Source organism: Dendrobium catenatum, unplaced genomic scaffold, assembly GCF_001605985.2.
Source record: "Dendrobium catenatum unplaced genomic scaffold, ASM160598v2 fragScaff_scaffold_134, whole genome shotgun sequence".
Lineage (NCBI taxonomy): Eukaryota > Viridiplantae > Streptophyta > Magnoliopsida > Asparagales > Orchidaceae > Dendrobium > Dendrobium catenatum.
The window spans coordinates 1,419,835-1,441,786 of NW_021318596.1; the positions used below are offsets into that span (position 1 = coordinate 1,419,835).

A 21,952-nucleotide genomic window follows, 5' to 3' on the forward strand; every position below is an offset into this window, starting at 1 on the left:
TCAACTTACAATGCATCATGCCTCATATAAGGGGCTCAAACTAAAAGAAAATGAAAGACATAAACGCTCTCGGGGCTACATAAGTAGAATAATGCCCTCAGGGGCAAACTAGGAAAACTAAAAAAAGTACACATGACATAAGCTGTAAATAACTCAGAAGTAGAGGCTCTGGATCGTAGCCGTCGATCTGCGCCGTCGGCGATGGTACACGTGTCGAAATATGATGTCCCCATCATATTCACTTCTAAAAACTGTTTATTTCTAAGTAAAAGAACCAAGGTTTAGAATTTCTTCTGAAATGATTTGATTCAGTCATTGAAAACAAAATACATCTCATTCGTAATAGCATATAATACTCAGATTCAAAATTTTATTTTGTGTGTTTTTGTTGTTATAATTCTGCTGAAGTTCGTGAAAGTCTAAACTGAAAACTCAACAGCGAAAAGAATTAGCTTCAGTTCCTGGTACTGATCCAAAGTGGAGTCCATTGAATTGTTTATGCTTATTTTGTTTTGTATTGTCCATTTTAATCCCGTTTCAAGTAATAACTGGGTCATTTTCTGCTAATGTTTTCGTTGTTTAGCTGCTTCCTTTCCTAAAAACAAAAATGCTTTGCATTTGATTAGATCACTAACCTATTTTCCTTCGCTATCCCATCATATGACCAGCGCTGCTGGGCTTATGCCTTTTTTATAACGGGATTTATGCCCTTGCTATCTGTTTGGAAGCCTAAGAATAATGTCGTATGAACAACTCATTGGCACCAAGCTAAAGTTTGCCTTCGGTATTAGATGCCTATTTTAGCTCCATGGAATTTTTGGTTTTTGCACTACTTTCATTACACGAGCACGCAATAGCACAACTCATGGTTATGTATACTTTTGCTTCTTACATTACGTAAAAATAGAAGTTATATAACTAGATGTAAAAATTGTTTATTTAATTCCTTGTCTTTCGTTTTATGAATTTTAAACACATAGCTGGATTTAAAATTTAATATTATAGGTATTGTAAAACCAAATAGTTTGATGGTGATGATGCGTGAAAGTTTTTGATAAGCCAAAAGTTGAAGTGAAACTTCTGGTTCCGCCAAAATTGCCTTAGCCTTGATTGTTTTGGTTTTCTAAATCACAGTTACGTTCCATCCAAGTGACCACGTTCTGGCTAAAAGGCAACTTAATTACTTTTAATGGTTTATGTACTAATGTAATAAAACACAAACCCAAGCAAATGCATTACCCACATTCCTACTTTTACATGTTAGCATTTGGAAATATTGGTAATATGTAATGTATGTATACATTAGTTTTTAGGTTAAATTTTATATTTTGTAAGAATGTTTGTATTTTATTTTAAGAATATATATATGACCAGCAAACAGTAGAATCACGCTAAAATGAATTTTCGTAGAACCTTAACAAAAAATAGAATAAAAGAAAAGATGATTTTATATCCTTTCGATTTAAAAAAAAAAGGTTTCCTAATTTTCTAAGATTAATCTAATTTAACTTCATTAAAATATTAAAAATCAATAATAACTCCAAAGAGCTCAAATTTTTAGAGATTGATCTATTGACCCTGAGAAGTTTGTGGTTTAAATTTCATGAACATGGAGTTCTTTTAGATGGAGTTTCACTATAAAGAAAAATCCTATAATATGCATTTTAACTTATAAAATTCATGAAATCTTAAAAATATAAGGAAAAGTGCATTGAACTCATAATGAATCATAAAATCTGAGGAAAATTTAATTTGAATGTATTTGTGAACAGCAAACACACCTTACTAAAATTTAAAGAATAATAAATAATAATACATTATAAAAAACTCCAAATGACTTCAAAATGTTCTCCAAGTCACTCTTTAATTGTGAATTAGATTTCATGAAGTTAGAGTTCATTTGGAAGTTCAAATCTCGAACCTCAATTCAAAGGTTAATAAGATCCCTTAATTGGCTTTGATTTTTGTAAAATCATTAACATTAAAAAAAAATCCTAAAAATATAAATTGATTTTTTTGGGGGTCTTGATGATATCCAGAAATAGTGAGATTCAAATTTCTTAGATTTTAAAGTTAGAAAACCCTTTTAGATAAATATGGTGAGAAAATATACTATTAAATGAAATAGATCATTGTAGATCAACACATCCAAGTGAATTCAAATTTTATGAGATGCTCATGGGATCAGATACAACTCTTGTGATAAATTTCATCAAATTTAAAATTCATTTAATAATAAAATAAAAATGAGACTATTAAATAATAGAAAAATCTTAAAAAATTGAAATAAAATTCAAATGAGTTCAAATTTTTATGAGAAGTTCCTTTGATCTCTAAAATTTTCTCATAATTTTTAGGCTTATCTAATTAGTAAATTAAATTCTTATCATTAAACAATTAAGAAAATTAGAAAAAGTCAGAATAATTCTAATTAATTTCAAAATTTTATGGAATGTTTTTGCAGTTGTCCTTAACTTCAAAAAAAAAAATATTTCAATTTTTTTGTACATCATTTAATCTTAAAAATAAAGTTAACAAACTATAGGTTTAATCAAAGAATCAAGGTTGTGGAAACTAGACCGGACAACGAATCGGACGAAGGAAATGTTCACGGTTTGACTGGTTGAACCGGAGTCGAATCGGGTCAAACCGGATGAGTTAATAAATAATAATTTTATTAAAAATTAATAAAATTAGCTTCAACTCCATAAGCATTTAATATCATATGATTCCTATGATACTATTTTGACATTCATTAAGCATATGTGACAACTCAAACAAACTAATAATGCAATAACTAACTCTACAAAACATAAACAAATAAGTAAATAACAAATAACACAAAGGTGGATCAGTTAAGTCTATAAAACATAAACAAATACTTCACAAATTACTTAAGCAGGATTTATAACTAATCTGATAAATTGAGAGTAACTATAACAGCAACACCAACATACACACCTTGCGGCTCCAAGTTCCAGCACGAGGTGGACCGGCCATCCCGCGGCACCCAGTTCCCGGACAGGATGACCAAACAACATTGCATTGGGGGAGGAATGCAGAGTGCAGACCTATTGTCGAGCCTATTTTATGCGTTGGGCATTGAGGAGTGCATACCATTTTCAGTTCTTTTTCTCTAGCATGTAAAACTGTTAAAAATGAAATGATTTTTTTTAGATCTTATACTTTCTATCTCCAATTAGTGAAGCTCTAAAAATAAAATAAATAAAAGATACTCATCATAATTGTGTATATAATATGATGTAAATAAGCAAAACATTATAGCAAGATTATGACACTTTACACTAACTGATAAGAAAAAAGACTACACATTCATAATACATATATGAAGTTAATAATGTTTTTCTTTCTTAGTTCAATAGTTTTAATAATTTCACAAAAGAAAAATCAAATATCTCCTAAATTTGCATCATGAAAGCTATCCTTATAAGTTGAGTTTCCACATCTCGTTTCACCAAAATCTGCAGCCACAAATGCACCTAAATCATTGAAGCCAATTATGTCACCTCCATCTCCTTCATTTTCTAGTTCAGCTTCACCAACAAATTAGAAATATAAAGTAAGATTTTATTTTTTATTTTATTTAAATGATATATTCATATTTCATTAACTTACCATGTGTAGGCCGAGTGGATTTTATACCTGCTTCAACAACTGGCATTACATCTTCTTCATATATCTCAGTTTCCAACTCCTTTAAGTCATGATCTAGTGGTGATTCATCACCAAACACTTAGAAATCTACCATTTCAACACAAATATAGTCCAGAAGATCATAACTTCTTTTTTAAAGTTAAAACCTAAAGAATGAAACAATAACTTTAATGACATTTGTACATACATATAGTATGATATATTGACACACATTATTTTATTTTAATAAGATCATACCTATTTTTAAATTTAGGTTATACCGAATATATATTTGGTCGTTCAGTTGTTGATGCTCCAAATGATTGTCTCATTGAATGAATTTGTTCAAAAACACTCCAATTTTTTTCGCAACCTTATGATGACAATGTTTGACTTAGAATTCTTATAGCTACTTTCTGTAAGTTGGAAGCACTTGATCCAAACATCTTCCATCACTCATCTACATAATGCGATATTAGAGAGTTTAGTAGATATGCATATATGTTAAAAAAATTCTAAGCAATTACATTAAAAAGATAATTGCCGGGTTGCATTTCTTTTGTCATTGTTAGAGCAATTAATTTTCCATAACTTTCTAAGCCATTACAAAATAATTTGACCTCATTCATTGCAAGTGTGGGCTTAGGGCAGATGTTCTTATTTCCAAGTAGTTCAACAAGATAATGCATAAAATATGGCTTGTGACAGTAACTCTCCTTGTTGTACTGATATTGAGGATTCAGAAAGTATACTGCTGCATGGATGCTCTATCTCAATTGAGTATCTCATCCTCTTTTAACTATACTAGTGAATGACTTATATAATCTTTTAATATTTCTAAACATGGCTTTTACTTCCTTCCGTGCTCTATTATTCCATCATTTAATATTTCAAGGAACTTGCTATCTTCGAAATTGTTAGGCAATCATTCCAAAATTTCAAATATAAGATTATTATAGCTGCTTCTTTCCCCTTACAAGTTTTAGATATCTTTGAATATGTAAAGAACTTGCTAATAATTAATGCTTTGAGGTTATGTTTATGCTCACAATCACTCTTCAAAGTTATGAAAGTTGTTGCAAATCGTGTGGCACTTGGACGTACAATCTCCTTCCAACCTGGCCTTTTTCTAAGCCATGCAAGTACATAAATATGATTATAAGCAAAAATTATCACATTGGATGCTTTCCTTATTAGGTCCTCTATGAGAGGAATGTTGCCGTAATCTTTTAAAATTAAATTCAAATAATATGCAGCACAAGGTGTAACAGCCTAAACACTTAACTATCGAGATATTGTTCGCTTTGACCTAAGAACTTTATGGTTTTGTCTTGTTCGTGTAACTTCCCAATAGGTCATCCATCTAAGAATTGTTTTAGGATGAGCACGCTTAACTACGGAGTTTCTTAGGAAAATTTCAAACATTACACCAAAAGGTGCATCGATGTTTAAGAGTTTAGTTTTTTTACTTAATAGGTTTCACAATCTCTCCTAATTAAGTGATGTCCTAGTCAGCATCTTTATCCTAAAATCATCCACCAGACAAATAGGATTATAGAGATGGTCCTTACAAATTCAAGTGGTGACTCCCGTCATGTAGCAGTTTGTCTCTTATAGGGTTCAAGTGGTGACGCCCTTGATGTAACACTTTATCTTGTATGGCACTTAGTTTTCAACTTCCGGCTGGTGTATTTCTTTGATACCATTTATAACAGCCTAAACTCTTAACTTTCAATATATTGTTCGCTTTTGCTTAAGAGCCTAACAGTTTTATCCTGTTGGTGTAACTTCCCAATAGGTCACCGATTTCAGAATTGCTCCAAGATGAGTACGTTTAACTACGGAGGTTCTTACGAAAATTTCAGCCATTACACCAAAATGGACCTCGATGTTTAAAAGTTTAGCTTCTTTTACTTAAGGGGTTTTACACAATGCTACCAGTAGATATTGTTGAATCTTTCATTTAATTGCTCTCATATTTTCTTGTAGTTAGCAGCATTACCATTGACAAGCTAAACAACATTTTCTGGCCGTGCCCTGTCACGACTCGGCCGGAAGGCTCGAATTAACGAGGTGGAAATAATCTGTCGGATAGTCGACTAAATTTTCAATTTAAAATTGGCTATTTCTAATAAACAGAAAGAGTTACTAAAACCTCAAATTTGAAACAAATTGAATAAAATCATTTAAATACCTTTCTTTTAGTATGCCAGGTCTACGTTACACATTTTCACATCTTATATTCATTTTGATTATATTAAATTATACCTGAAATTGTTTGAGCAACTAAAAGTAAACTGCAGCTTAGTGAATAAAACATACTTCTAAACTTCAGTAACTCAAGAAAATTGAAACAATATTGCCTGATCAATTTGTTATTTCATATCATAAAATAATTACATTTAATCATATCATTTATCAAGACCTTCAATGTTATGTGTAAGTCATATATATCATATATTTATTTATATCTTTCTCATTTCTCATAAGTAATACAACTATCATGGAAGCCACGGTCTAATTTAGTACAAATGTAGGTACTCCTTTTTTATTTACGTGCATAGGTACATTGTGTCCACAACCAGTACTATAAGGGGGTGTGTTTCATAAGTCAACATGTATATGCAAGCATATCTATCTAATCCTTTCATGCAAATAGTATTCATCAACTTTATATGATAATATGAACCACAACAATGTAATTTTGACTCAATATGACCAATCATTGCATATGAGAAAGGCACATCATGATCTAGCTTGCAATAAATATGTAATAAAAAAATTATTCTATTTTTCGATATATATAATTTTAGAGAGAGCAAAATTATTATTGTAAAATAATGATTACTCACCTTGATTCTAGGTATCAAAGTGCTTATTTTATCATTAAATTTTAAATCACTAAAAAAAAATTACTCTCCTATTTTTAGATGAATTTTTTTATTTAATTATTAAAAATTTCTAAATTAAATTTATATTTTAGTTTATTTATGATATGTCTCTTAACTAAATATTCTCATTTATTTCTATTTTAATATATATATAATCTTACATCAATTTATAAAATTTACTCTTTATATATAATTTTTTCATTGATCAATTTAATGAAAATCATAATCTAATCATTACTATTCTCTAACGGATATTTTAAATTTCTAAAATAAATAATAAATAATTATAATATAAATTTTAAATTTAATATCTCTATAAAATTTTCTTATAATTATCTTTTATTAAAATTTTAATAATATATACATTAAATTTATATTTAAAATTTTAATTTTCTAAATTGACTCTCTTAATTTAAATTTAACATATACAAAAAAATTCACTTATCTTCTTCATGCTTGCTTGCCCTAGTCCTTCACCCGCGAACGTTCGCTCTCTTTCGGTCGTTCGCCCGATTAGACTCCCTCTCTCTCTCTCTCTCTCTCTCTCTCTCTCTCTCTCTCGCTCCTCCCTCTCTTCTCTAATTTATAGAGACGTAGCCAGTGACGCCCCTTTATGTTCGACCTGTATGACTCGAACCCGCGATAGCTAGCTCTACAACTTTCGGACTGTTCGGGTTCCACAATAGACACGATCCGAGTGTCTTCTTCGTTGTTCTCGCAGAAACGAAATGTTATCCCTTCCTTTCTTCTTCAAATCGATGGAATGCTTCAGCTCTTGCGATTCTAGGTAATCGAATCGGCACCAAGCTTCTTGGTCTACCTTGGTTCGGGTTATTACAACCCACTCAACAAATTTTGTAAATAAGGAGCACAAATTTGTAGCATCCTTAATGATATCTGAAGCATCCACTGATTTGAAAAAAAGATACATTACGTTTAATATTATGCTTCTATCATCAATCCATATATTTGACATGAGAGTACAGTCTGTGTCCTTCCAAGTATTTTTGTAGCTATCAATGAGTAACCGACACTCCTCTTTACAATCCTTTAGTAAGTTAACTCTCATGTTGTTGTAAGAGGGGAGCTTGTAACCATGACCTATAGCAACTATAACATCCATAGATGTGAATTTAAGGCATTGAAAGAGATGCAACAATCGAAAAATCATCTTTATATAGCTATTTATGTACGGTGAACTGCTTCCTTAGATGCTAAGACATTTTTAATTGAAGTTTGAGAACTTAGTTTTATTCTTGGAACAAAGAAAGTATCTATTTCAATAAGCTTTCTTTTTTCCTTTATAGAAGTTCTGATAAATGTGCCTCGAAGGATTGTGATTTAGCCATTTAGGTAGAGAAGAAGAATCTCTTCCTTCCTCTACTTCAGCATATACAGGAAATGGTGTATTGTCCAACTCCTCCTGTACTTGTTTTCTTTTTGAAATCTCTTTCAAGTTCTCTTGCATTTGATATCGAATATCATGTGGAACCTTCTTGCAGACAGCTATGTTCCCCTTAACTCTTGCTAGATGTTATTTCATTCTATTTATTCCTCCTCTCTTGTATACAGTAGCACAATGCAAACATTTAAATTGCCTCTTCTCTTCAGCTCCTTTAATCTCAGTGAAATGATTACACGCAATGTCTTCTTTCTCACATTCACTATAGCTAGAAGCTGCACTCGGAGTTCTAGGTGCTTCCATTCTCATATAATCAACTAAATGCAATCATTAAAATTTTATGAACTTCACATGAATTATGAATTTAAATGAAAATAGATGATGATTTAAAAATAAAATATGATAATGAACTGTCTAGCAAACTTTTTGTCAACTCATGACATGGAATAAACTAGATATTATATGCATCTTCCTTAGATGCTAAGGCACTTGTTCTAAATCTTGGAATTTTTTTAAACTTTAATTCATGATTCCAGTTGGCTATCAAAATTATTAATATAGTTTTGTTTGTATTTGATATCGGGCTCTTTTTTTTTAATATTTAATTGAACTTTGACTCTATTTGATTTGATTGAAAGGAAAACAAATAAATTTTTATTGCACTGATAGCTTTGTGTTTAGTTACGATAATTTAGTTGTGTTACTAAATGAGTTTGAGATTTCATTGTGGTTTGAACCCTATAAACTCAAATCTTGTCAGGGAATAATTAGGTTTGGTTAAGGCGTTAAGATTTCACATTTCAGTGTATATTTAGCCCTTGTTAGGTCAAACAATTTTGCTTTAACTTTTTTTTTTTTTTTTTTTTTCCCCTGTTTTGTGAAAAAATTTTTTTTTTTTTTTTTTTTTTTTTTTTTTTTTTTAATTTTACTTTAACATGTTTCCGCTAGAGTTTCATTTTTTCTAATGTTGCTGAAACATGTTAATAGGCAACTCTTTTATTTTCATATTTTCATGCATTCTATTCATGTAAGTATAATTGTTTCTTGACATGATGTAAAATCTATATTTCCCACTTTCTTCTTCCTCATTTGTTAAATTAAAGATGACCTAAAGTTATGAAAAAACTAAAAAGTGTTGCAATTATGTAGTTCTTACTTTATTTGGTGTCTTGGTTAAACCACAATCTCCATTCAGTGGTGAAAGCTTCTGTAATTGTAAACAAGAAGCATCTGACGAGTCCAAACCAGATTCTCTACTGCTAAACAAAATGAAATGATCATATCTATATGCATTATATCTTCTACTGAATCATTTAAAAAAAAAATTCAAAAGCAAAAATAGAGTTTATGGTATACCCGTATACTACCGGTGAATCGTGCGTTGAGCGGAGATGAACGAATGACAGAAAACTTGTGTTGGGAAGACCTTCGCTGGAGGATTGTAGTCGCTCGTCTCACAAATGTAGTAAGAAATATAGAAATGCCGATCGGAGAGGAACCCTAGTAGCTTTCGAACTTCGCACGAAGCCACAAACGAAACGAGTGAATGAGGGATGCTTATGGTATTTTGGTTATTTTAGATGGATTTGGATCGCTATCATATCATTTGACGGTTAATATTAACTGATGATCAAATCGGGCAGTTTTTGAAAAATCGGTTTGTCGGTTCGGACGATTCAACTCCGGTTCGATTCTATCCTGTTCTCTATTTCGATCAAATCGGCTGGCCAGCCGGTTCTTGGTTCGACCGACCGAACTGGCCGGCCGGCCTGGTTTTAATAACCTTGCAAATAATAATTAAACAACCTAAACATTTAAATGTTCATTAAAAATTACATTACAAAATAAAAATATCAAATAATTTTTATGAATTCATAAAATTATAGAGAATAATAAATTAAATCATTTGAAATATCATCAAACTTAAAATTAAATTTTCTTTTACAAAACCTTAAATTAAAAGCTTAAATAATTAGAAATTATAAAGGGCACTTGATTACTTTTTGGGCACTTGATTACTTTTTGGACACTGTAAAGTGTTATCTCACCCCTGTGGTGAGGTGTACACCTTATTATGTATATGATGTTTTAGATGACAAAGTTCACCTTATGGTGAATGTTGCAACTTGAAAATATGTTTTAAAACATTAAAATAAAAATGAAACTTTAAACCTTCAACTTCATATAAAAAGCTATAAATTAATAAGAACTGAAATTGAAACCGCCTCTAGATTTGATTGAGCAATTTTAAATCAAAGGTGAAACACCAAATTAATATTAAAGTGAAACCCTTATAGCTGAACATATATTAGGTGCTTGATGGGACACCAGCCTTAGGCCTTCTATGGTTGATTGTTTTTTTATGTATTTTGTTTTGTTATTTGTTATACACTGTTCACCATTTTATTTCATTAGAATATTTTCTTTAAATCATGTCAGTCAACCAAAATAATTGTACATAAAACAAAAACTTTTTACAAATCCAAGATCTTCATATGTGCAACAACCAAAATTGGAATGTGTTGTATGCAAAATTGAAATCAAAGCTTTCTTGGTTTTAGGATAAATTTGAGTTTATTTTGAGAACAGGCGTTTTTTAGGAACAAAGTAAAAAAAAGAAAAGAAAAAAAAGGAACAAAAATAATAAAATTAAATAGAAATGACACTTAAAAATTCAAACAAAATAGTAAGCCTTTTAGGTCCAAAAATAATATATTTTGTTAGCTATAATCATATGCATGCGGCATATCCTTCATGATCGTTTGTTTAGCTTTAACGGTTAGGTTGCAAGTTTCAATTCCTAAAATAAAATTAGCCTTAGCCTAACGTATATTGCATATCTATTTTGACATCATGGTTTTAAAGTGATTAGATGAGTTTAGTTGGTTTTTTTATCTAGGATTGAAAGTTCAGTAGAGTTATGCATGCTTAAACCTTTTGTGGAAAGTTTTAAGCGGCTTGCATTTTTTTTAGAGTTAAGTTCTAGTTACTAGTTGTATAGTAGTATGTAGTTCTCATCTTAGTTTTAAGATCTAACATTGATAGGTACTCATTGGCTATATTGTAAGTCCCCGCCTCTTGAGCATTTTCCCAATATTGTGCTGATGAAATTTAAGATACAATTTTCTAATAAAATGAACAATTCAAACAATGAATTCAAATCTTGAGAACGGTAAAGTCCAACATATGATAATTTAGAGTACTTCTGAGCTTATCATAATTCAATGCTCTTTACTCTTCTTCCTTTGATCTCTTGTAAATAATTTTTTCCAAATTGAACTATTCTCATTTGAAATTTAAAACAAAACATCATTTTTCTAACTTTGAAATCATGAAAATATTTGTCACTATATTAGTCGAGAGTATTCTTGAAAGATTACTTCTCATGAGATATAATTAACTATAAGAGCTTGCTTTTATTTGGGAATTGTACTCTATAATAAAATAAACTCTTATTGACATTAGATAGTGAACATATCTAGAATGTTGACTTTTTTTTGTAAATTTTATTTTTGTTTTCGAATCCATTGAACAATATCATTTATATCTTTTGAGATGATATATTATTCTATATCATATCTGAAGAAAAAAAGCATTTTTCAAATATGTTGTTTATTTTTGTTTCAAGGCTAAACTTAAGTGGCTGAGAATCTTATTTCCTCTTCTAGGGAAGAATATGATGTAAAACGAAAATGCGCTTTGCTATAGATGATGGACAAACTCCAAACGTCTCACAAAATCTGAAAATTTTCTTCAGGTTTTTATTCAAAACCTGAGAAAAATTCTCAGGTTCCAGTAGATAAGGGTCTAGAGAAGTTTGAAAGAGAAGCCTAGCCTTAATGGAGAAGAGAAAGGCTAAGAAGAAAAAAAATCCACTCCACGGTTCTTGCTGAGAAGAAAATTGGCTTTCAGGAAACCTGAAATAGCTCAGGTTTTCTTCTCAAAATATGAGAAGAAAACTTGCTCTCAATGTTGGGAGGAGGGATCGGAAGGGATAATAGTATGACTGTGAACAATAGGTGTTAAAGGTAGAGAGGAAATATGAGAGGGAGGGGAGATACATGTGACAGAGGGGAAGGCCAGCGGGATTGAGGAGCTGGGATTCTGATTTCCTAAATCCAAGATCTAGTTTCAGGAAGGAAATTAGAGCCTACAGGAAATTATGGCAGCAGACTTAGAGAGCAGGGAAACATCACCTGTAAGAGAGTTAGAGGGGATTTGGAGAAGTAAAACTCAGCAAAGCTGCTAGGAGGCGGCGGTTAGATATGGGCCAGGTTTTGGAAATATTTCCAACGTGAGGGTGGGATTTTAATATGGTAATTAATGCTTGCCCAAATTAATAAATTAAATTTGGGAAGAAAGATCTCATCCCAAATTAATTTAAAATTCAAAAGCTATGACTTGGACAGTTCCCAAAATTAGGATTTCTAATTTAGGCAATAATTTCAAAATTTGCCTTTAATTGCATTACCTAAATTATAAAAACTATATTAGGAAATGTTTAATAGCAAAGGGGAGTTGGGAGGGAGGCCAAACAAGGGGGCCGGCGGCATTAATGGGCAAGAGGGAATGTGGGGATGAGGTGTCATGCTTGCATAGCTGTAAATTTAGGATTAGGAAAGTAATTAAACAAATCCAATTGAATTTGAAATTCAAAAGAATTGATTTAAGAACTTTCAAAAAATAGAATGACAAATTAGGAAAGATTTCAAATTCAAATTCGTTGGATTTGAATTTCGAAAATCTGTCCAAAGATTAAATTACCCAAATTAGGCAAGGATTTCAATGGGGAGAAGGAGGTGGAAGGTGGCCGGCGGCTAGAGCTTGGGCCGGCGGTATGAGGGGTTGGGTGGAGTGTCGGCCGTGGGTTGAGGAGGTGGAGCTAGGGGGAATACTTGGGTGGATGAAGAGAGGAGGAAGGAGATGAACAAGAATATATGAGAAAGATAGAGATAAATAACGAACTCACAAAGAGATCGTAAGAACCGCGAACCTCGGACTCTTCCAAAAATTGACGGGTATTGCAAGTTACCCTCCTCGGGCTTCTCCTCTCATGAACTCACTAAGAGATCAACAAGAACATAAAACTTTTCATTATCAATAACCATCCATTACAATAGCTTAAGGCCCTTATTTATAGGCCCCAATATAAGAAAATTTGAAATTAGAAAATTGCCCCTTGGGCCATAACACTCAAACAAACTATCCTAGGGGTAAAACAGGAAATATATTAATTTAGAACTAAAATTCAGAAAAATAAATCATAATAGAAGGTTTAAATGATAGCCGTCGATTTGCGACGCCTCCTGTGATAGATGCTCCAAATCTTCGTACCGATGGCCGCATCAGAATATACATTCAATTTTGTTTTCAAATAAATATTCGAAGTGGTCACACTTTTCCTAGTTCTCACTTGACACTTCTCATCTCCTCTAACGTGCTACTAAGTGAGCGCTTAGCATGTCAAAAGTTATGCTCGCCATGTGAATTTAAACTCACGCATGTATCAGGTGGCAGTGAAATTTGTAATGTCAACAAATGCCAAAAGGTAGGCTGGCCTTGGCAGTTGATATGCCTGTTAGTATGATGGAATGTTAATTTGTGATGCAAATCTGAAACTTATAAATATTTTGACATGAACCTTGCTTAGAGCTGAATAGAAAGCTAAAGTGGACTCGAACCTGGCCTTGACCAAGCACAATAAAATCTAGATAAAGAAAATGTCTTGCTTGATTATGCTGTTGTTCATTTGTCCATAAGTGTACACTTTATTTCATTTCATTTAGAGTTGGCTTTTTCTTCCTTAGAATCAACTGGGCTGGGCCATGCTGCTAATCACACATCTAGTTCCAGAGTTGGGCTGTACTCAAGTCTGGCTCACGACCGGCTTTCTTAAAATTCAGCTTGTATACTTCATCTCCGCTACTCAAATAGCAATTAAAATCCGTATCATGCAAAATACAGCTAATTGATTGCACAAATAATAAGTAATTATTTGACTAGCTTACTTGATCTTCCCCATAGAGTTTCCTGCATAACATTTGAAGTTTAATTATTAACATTATGTGGCCAGATTTTACTGATATCTTTTTTATTGAATTGATTTAGCAAGGGGAAACAAAGAAAGCACTTGAGGTACTTCGGAGACCTAACGTGCATGTTGATCTTCAGGTACTATCCTCATACATGAATTTAAATTGCGTTTTGTTCACATTAGAAATTGGCAAATTGCTCTGTTGATACCTTAACCACTTCCACTCTTTAGAACATACATAAACATATATTATACACATTCATATGCAAACTCATATGTGAATTACATGTGAGCTCTCTGTTCATCATTAATAACTCTGTTCATCATTAGTAAGGGTCGTGTGTGGGACTCTTATATAATAATGATAGTCTCATTAATTTTTTGAATGATCAACTTTCATTTTTGTTGTAGTACAAATTTGCCCCTGATCTAATCATGCTTGATGCCTACGAGACTGTTGAATCATGGATGACTACAAACAAGCTGAATCCAAGGAAGTTAATACCTGCAATGATGCGATACACAAGTGAACCACATGCCAAGTATGCTACCTTCTTTCAATTTCTTGTTGTAGCATTTAACCATTTGTGCTGATGCCCTTACTAGGATGTTGAATTATCATTTCAGTTCTGTAGTTTGGTTTGCATCTCTATATTCTTTTCACTGTAGTAATTGTGTGGTGGCCTTAGCTTACCAAAAATGAATGTGTTGACTGGATATACGTTGCATTTGAACCTGGAATTGTGGCCACAGCAATCATTAACTCATTGAGTCAAACTCGATGTCAACATCGACTTGTCGACATCGTTCCTCAATTCGACTCCAAATTCAACATGATTAGCTTGCACGTGTTATGATTATGTGTCTTATCATGAGAGCAGATACAGTAGGCATGTAGACAAATGTCTTGTTGGCTTTATTTATCTAAATGGTCCTAAGCTGCCGCCTTGTAGGCCTACTCCCCTTATATGGATCTCTTCGATGATGAAATAAAAGAAAACTTGCTGAGAAATTTTTTTTTTTTAACAGAGTTATTTGTCTGAATGTTAAGTATATCCTCTCTCATGATATGACATAAACAATGCATGCAATAACTAATCATGTCGAGTCTAAAGTTGTTTCAGGCAATGGTGCTGACAGGGTTGACTTGCATCACTCATGACTAGAGTTATGCTACACTATGATTACCGTTATAATAGCAATAATTATTGTTAGACTACTGTTTAATTTAGGCTATTTGTCAATTCTTTAGTTGATCAAAGTGTGAAGCTCTATGGGTCTTCTTTACGTTGATGCATTATGTTTATCACCACTATCTGGAGCCTGCCTTTTATTGAGTTCTTCTTGTCTATTAATGAGTCCTAGATAACGTGCTAAGTTTTATTTATCTTTTTTTTTTTTGCACATCTAGCCATCTTATTTTGATCTACCCTATACTCCTTTCTATTCCTTTCAAGTTCATTTGATATCTGCTTTATTGAGGCATTTTTCCTCTCTCTGCTCTACATCCCAAAATCCTCAAACTCTAGTTTTTCTTACCCATCTTCATGAATCCCCTACGCTTTTTGTCCTTTTTAGCATTTATTTCTCTTACTTTTCTCCTAGTTCTATACACATCCAAACATCTTATTTATCCGCACTTTAACTTGGTTGTATGGTCATTGTTTGTTTCTCACCCTCCATTGCCTAATATGTATCTTTTGTTTTAATCTTTTTTTTTTTAATCCAATGGCTAAGAATAATCCCTAGCCTATTTTTAAGGATCAAATTAGGATTTTTGCACTAAGCAATCCACTAACCAAACTTTATGAAATTTTAATCCTAGTTGCATTAAGTATGGAGAATTTATGATAAAATGATTTCACGCCATTAACTGTAATATTTAAAATTTAAAAGGTTAAAAATCTCGTTGTATTAATTATTTAAATACCTAGAGGATTTATGCTTCTAGTTAAAGGAACATTCATTTTCTGTATATATCTATTATAAATAATTCTGTTGTTCGCTTATGTGTGAAGCATTCGACAAAGTGGTTATTCTGTTGATTGAAGTGCTCATAACTTGTGTATTCTTTGCTATTATATTTTAGTTGTACTAATAGCTATTGTCCTACATTGTGAAAAAGTTTTATAGGATAAGACAAAAAATATCAATTATTGAACATGTAATATATACTAAACGTATGACTGCATTATATATATGCCACTCACTTGGTTGGTGGTGCCTCATGTGAAGTGAGTCATAAAAAAATGAATTCCATTGGTGAGTAATAGAGTATGCATCTTTAAAAATCAAGTTTTTAGAAAAAGTAGAGTAACCAAAGAATGACATGTTTGTTTCCACTGATTTAATGATAGTGTTTCCGATCACTTGTAACAAGGTTCGTACTTGCCTTTCACTGATATTGACCTTAGTTTCTTTTTTTTTATTTACTTGTTGGTGATAATGAATGTTAACCCTCTTTTTTCTTGTTCTAGAAATGAAACACATGAGGTGATCAAGTATTTGGAATACTCTGTCCATCATTTGCATAATGAAGATCCTGGAATCCACAACTTACTGCTTTCCTTGTATGCAAAACAGGTTCTGTTATAATTTACTTTTCAATTTCTATGTGGTGCATCTGCTATTTCTTTATTCCTACCATGCATCTTTATTTTGCTTATCTAGCATGTTTCCACATTATCTGACCCTCTTTAGTGGACTGTCTAGTAGTCAAAACTGCCTTTAGCCAGGTTCTATTTTGGTGTCCTAGACTTCAATCCTTTTTCCTGTTTCCTTCAAAAGGATCATCAACACTCACCCATTGCGTATCTTTATTTAAAATAACTATTTATACAAGTAGATAATTTGATAACTTTATCTGAGTCCAAGTTTTCTAAATTGATAATATCTCCTTATTTATGCTATTAGGGAAGCCAATTTTGTTTTATAAATTACTAATTTGTGGTGTATGTCGTCCACATAATTGCTAAAACATGGAAGCTTTCTTCCGCAATCTATAAATATTACTATCCATCCTTTCTTTTGTTTAGGTTTGATCTATAATGGCTACTATCTATTGCTAAAGTTGGGTGTAGATGAGTTCGTTTCATTGCAAGCTTTACAATATCCAATTTTTATGTATTCTATCTATGTTTGACGTTTCCTGTCATCTTGCTGATCTTTTTGCTGTCTCTTAAGCTGCAAAACCTACTCCTTATCTATCAGCATTTAACTCAGTTGTTAATTGAAAAATATTTGTCAATTATCACTTTCCAAGCACCCTAACTTATTGCGATCAGAAGCAACTACAACCATCGAGGACTTGATTTTTGTTTCCCTTTTCATTTCATTCCTACTTGATGCGACCAAAAAATATAGGGGATCCTATATCTCTTGATCACAAAAGACACGACGGACTTCTACCGACGAAAATGACTAAGGACGAGAAAAGGGACGAACAAACTCTTACATTTCAAATTAAGAAATAAAAAGAAGTTAAAAACACAAACTCGACTCGATCTCAAAGACACCCTAAAGTTGCTTCACTTAGAGAAGAAGGATACAGGTGGAGTGACACTTGCGGAGAGACAAAAGAGGTTAGAAGCCCGAGAAGAAAGGTTGGAAAGAGCCCACAGGATTTCTGGAGGGGATGAGAAAGAAGGGTGAAAATAGCCCGCAGGATTTCCAAAGCAAACCCGCAGGTTAAAGCTTCCAAAAATAACTTATCATTCAACTAACTTTCAAACATAAACAATCCCCCATATATATAGGTCTGAAAGGGAATACAAAGAGACACATTACATTAACTAACACAAGAACCTAAACATCACAATATTAAAACACCTAAAAATAAATCCCAAGCCAAGAAACCGAAGAGGTAGCCGCGGGAGCCAAGGAGGCCGAGCGGGAACCAAGGGGGCATGATTCAGCTCCTGATGAATTGGTTGATGATTCCCTTGAGGCGGTGCATATTGTTCATCGAGCTCCTTGAGTTTTTCACCAAACCTTTTCAGAATTTCTTCTTGCTCCTTCTCGAATTGTTGTTGTAGATATCTTTTGTACTTGTCGAATTTTTGATCACATAGGAACATGTGATACTGAAGCTTGTACAGTCGATATTGAAGTGGGTCAGTAGAATCTCCTTCTGTAGGTAACCATCTGTCCAATGGAGGTGGGACATCAGGATTATGTTGATCGCTTTATTCAATACCAAAAATATGGCTTCATTCATGGAAGAAAGCGTTCAACATAATCCTGATGTCCCACCTCCATTGGACAGATGGTTACCTACAGAAGGAGATTCTACTGACCCACTTCAATATCGACTGTACAAGCTTCAGTATCACATGCTCCTATGTGATCAAAAATTCGAGAAGTACAAAAGATATCTACAACAGCAATTCGAGAAGGAGCAAGAAGAAATTCTGAAAAGGTTTGGTGAAAAACTCAAGGAGCTCGATGAACAATATGCACCGCCTCAAGGGAATCATCAACCAATTCATCAGGAGCTGAATTCGCAAGAAGGGAAGTCTGATGTAGACAAAGGGGGGGGGGGGTCAACCCATGTCTAAAATAATATGAATTTTGGTTTCCCTTGAGTCTATATGCTCAATCAAAATTGAGCTGAAATTTTAGCTCATTTATGAGCTAGTCTTTAGTTCACTTATTGAACTAAGGGTTAGCTTATTATTAGCTATGATTTTAGCTCATAGTTATCTTTTTATTAAATGTATTTTTAAGTTTTAATGTCTTAAAGTTGTCTCTTGGGTTTTCAAAATGGGCTTTTGGAATCCCAAGTTATTTGTTTAGTATTACCATGCATAACTCCTTGGTTTCCTCCATGGTTTCATTGCATTTGCCCCCTTGGATTCCGGCCGACTGCTGGTTTCTCGTGCCTGGGCTCTTTCCGTGGCCATGCCCCCTTGGTTCCCGCTCGGCCTCCTTGGCTCCCGCGGCTACCTCTTCGGTTTCTTGGCTTGGGATTTATTTTTAGGTGTTTTAATATTGTGATGTTTAGGTTCTTGTGTTAGTTAATGTAATGTGTCTCTTTGTATTTCCTTTCATACCTATATATATGGGGGATTGTTTATGTTTGAAAGTTAGTTGAATGATAAGTTATTTTTGGAAGCTTTAACCTGCGGGTTTGCTTTGGAAATCCTGCGGGCTCTTTCCAACCTTTCTTCTCGGGCTTCTAACCTCTTTCGTCTCTCTGCAAGTGCCGCTCCACCTGTATCCTTCTTCTCTAAGTGAAGCAACTTTAGGGTGTCGTTTTATTTTATTTGGAGTCATTTGTAAGAGTTTAAGTTGTTGAAATCATCGTTTGTAGTTTTAATTTCCGCTGCTTAGTCTTATTTAAGTTACCTCTTCTTTTTGAGGTATTTTGTGTCTTCTTTTAGTTAGGAAGTCTGTTTGTCTTTTGTGATCAAAAGATATAGGGTCCCCTATATTTTTTGCCCGCATCACTACTTTATAAAGCTGCTGGTTATTTTGTATGAATTTGAGCGTTGGGCATCAAAGATGTTCTAACATCTAAAATGGGTGTTGTAGAAATAACAACGTGGAGAATTGTTTGTAGTATATGAGGATATAGTGTTTATAATAATTTACAAGATATTGTGCCAGTAGCATTTATTAAAATAAGGTTATTGAAAATAAATTTGGGTGCACATTTCACATCCTATTTTAACTCCCCTTAAGTTAACATGGAGTGTAACAGAGAAGGAGAGTATGAATAGACATATTTCTTTCTAACACCACTCTGACCTAGTTCTGTCAAGATCGAGTAGGAAATAGTCTATCCAGACTATTCCAACACAATACATTTTTTCCGGTCGTAGGATTCTATCTCAATATTTCATAATTGGAAGCATATTCAAAACACATTAAATTGAATATAGAGCTTTACTAAACTTTCAAATAAAGTTTACATATCTAAAAGTCTGACTGTACAGCTTCTTATTATAGCTTTTATGCGCAACCAAAATGTAAGTACACAAAAATGCAGTCAACCTCCTGCCTAGTGACACATTAGCTCATTCACTTTTCCTATAGTAAAATCACTGCTAATGAGCTAAAGCTCAATGAAATACACAATTATAGTACAAAAAATAAGAAACATAAAATTTGCAATCAATTATAAGTAACTTGGGATTTCTATAAGAATCATAAGTTGTATGAGAAATTAATGTATAACGATGCTAATCACTGTATGTATTCTTTAACTTTTCACATTTCCTTTTTTGTTTACTTTCTAATACTTTAGGCAAGTCATATGATGACTGTAGGCTCTTGCAAACTTACAGCTCATCGCTTCATGGTTGGATCCAAATTTCTAATTTTTTAGAAGAGAGTGTATAAGGTACCTTTTGTACGATTTCTAAGGCTTATTTCGTCAGGTCTTTCTCTTTTACTTGTGCAGGCCTATCCCCCATAATACAACTTTCCTCCTTAACCTTCTCATTTGCATTTAGATGTTCACAACATAAATATGTAACATTTAGATGTTCATAACGTACACCTGGAATATCATATTGCAGCATGTATTGCTTATCATTTTATCCAAATTTACAGGTGAACAAGTAATTAAACTTATAATATGATTAATATGAAGAATAATTGATGTAGAACGTACAAGCATGGATGATTAAACTAAGAAAGTTTGCACGCTTACATTTTAGAACACAATAATTATAAGCTTTGTCTTGATGATAGACGACAAAATGGAAATGATAAGGTGGTAAACTAGCTTAGGTCTAAGCACATGCGAGAGATTGAGATCATTAATTAATCAACTAAATCTTACGTTGCATACATGAGTGGTTTCAACAAGAATTCCAATACTAACAATAAGATTAGTCTATGAAGGGTCCCTCACACAACTCTTCTAAATACTAGGCTTTAGCGGAGATGTATTAACATTATCGTCATGAATTTAATAATAACCACAAGCAAGGATGTAACTATGAAGATAGAGAATCTGATGTTGAGTTTACCCAAAGACAAGAGGGATACGCCCTCCGGTAAGGTCGTTTGAATGGTGGAGAATGAGTGGACAGCAACCACAAGCCTTCCTTATGCTGTTGGACAGTAATCTGGAGCTTCTGGACAGCAACTAGCAAGGTTCTAGGATGCAGGACAGCCAGTGGGCAGCTCTAGTTCCAACTTCTTTTCCTCTTATATACAACCTAAAGAATACATTTGATCATTTATACATGAATTCAATAAAAAAATCAGGCTATATGCAAATTTACCTCAATTGAACTCCTCATTCAACCCAAAAATTTCCTTTCCCTCTCCCAAATCTCCTTTTTTTTCTTCCCTTACTTTCCTTCTCTACTTACCGATTTCTGATAATTTTCCCAGCAATAGCTGTAGCAGCTCCAGCTCGCAGCCCTCACGGCTATCAGCCCCTTTCATGCTTATGTAAGTAAAAGCCAGTGATGTGCAATTAATTTAGTTTTAAATGTCTGATTTAGCTACAGTAGATTAGAGACTAATTAAAGGCATTTTAATAATGTTCTGATTTCTAAAAACTATTTAATTTATATATATTACGCTTATAACTTATACACACTTATATATATAAATGCTTGAAATTAAATTTAGAATTTAGTGAAAATAGGCTTGATGTTTTATGAATCCTGGGACGGATTAAGAGGGGTGCCCCCCTTACAAAACTAAAAAACCTCTCTTATCAATATTCTTATTTATGGCTATCTCCTTATCCCTCCCCGCTCCTGGTTGCTCCCATCTCCTGCTCTTGCCTCGTCTACATTTTTTTTTATTATTCCATAGAGATCTTAAAAGCCTTTTCCACCATTTCCTGACTCCTGCCTATTGTTTTTTTTATTATACAGAAATGATGGAGCAGCCACACAGTACATCAGCTTTTATATATATATTACATGAAAATATCCTCCTTGTAAAAACTTCTTTTCTATATTTCTATTGTTGATTTTCACTAATGCAAAATCTCTCTGCTCCTGT

The 21,952-nt window shown here is 32.9% G+C and overlaps 1 protein-coding gene across 4 annotated transcripts in view; it reads left to right on the forward strand.

The window, feature by feature from the left end:
- LOC110111410 (vacuolar sorting protein 18) overlaps positions 1–21,952 on the forward strand; it is a 69,221-nt gene that overhangs the window by 34,922 nt on the left and 12,347 nt on the right. For all 4 annotated transcript variants that reach the window (XR_003702978.1, XM_028700595.1, XM_028700603.1 and 1 more), the window contains exons 15-17: positions 14,056–14,118; positions 14,393–14,523; positions 16,459–16,564. Coding sequence is in view for 3 of the 4 variants with exons in the window: in XM_028700595.1 (XP_028556428.1) it covers positions 14,056–14,118; positions 14,393–14,523; positions 16,459–16,564 (300 nt within the window). In the remaining variant the exon portion in view is untranslated. The remainder of the gene's footprint in view (positions 1–14,055; positions 14,119–14,392; positions 14,524–16,458; positions 16,565–21,952) is intronic.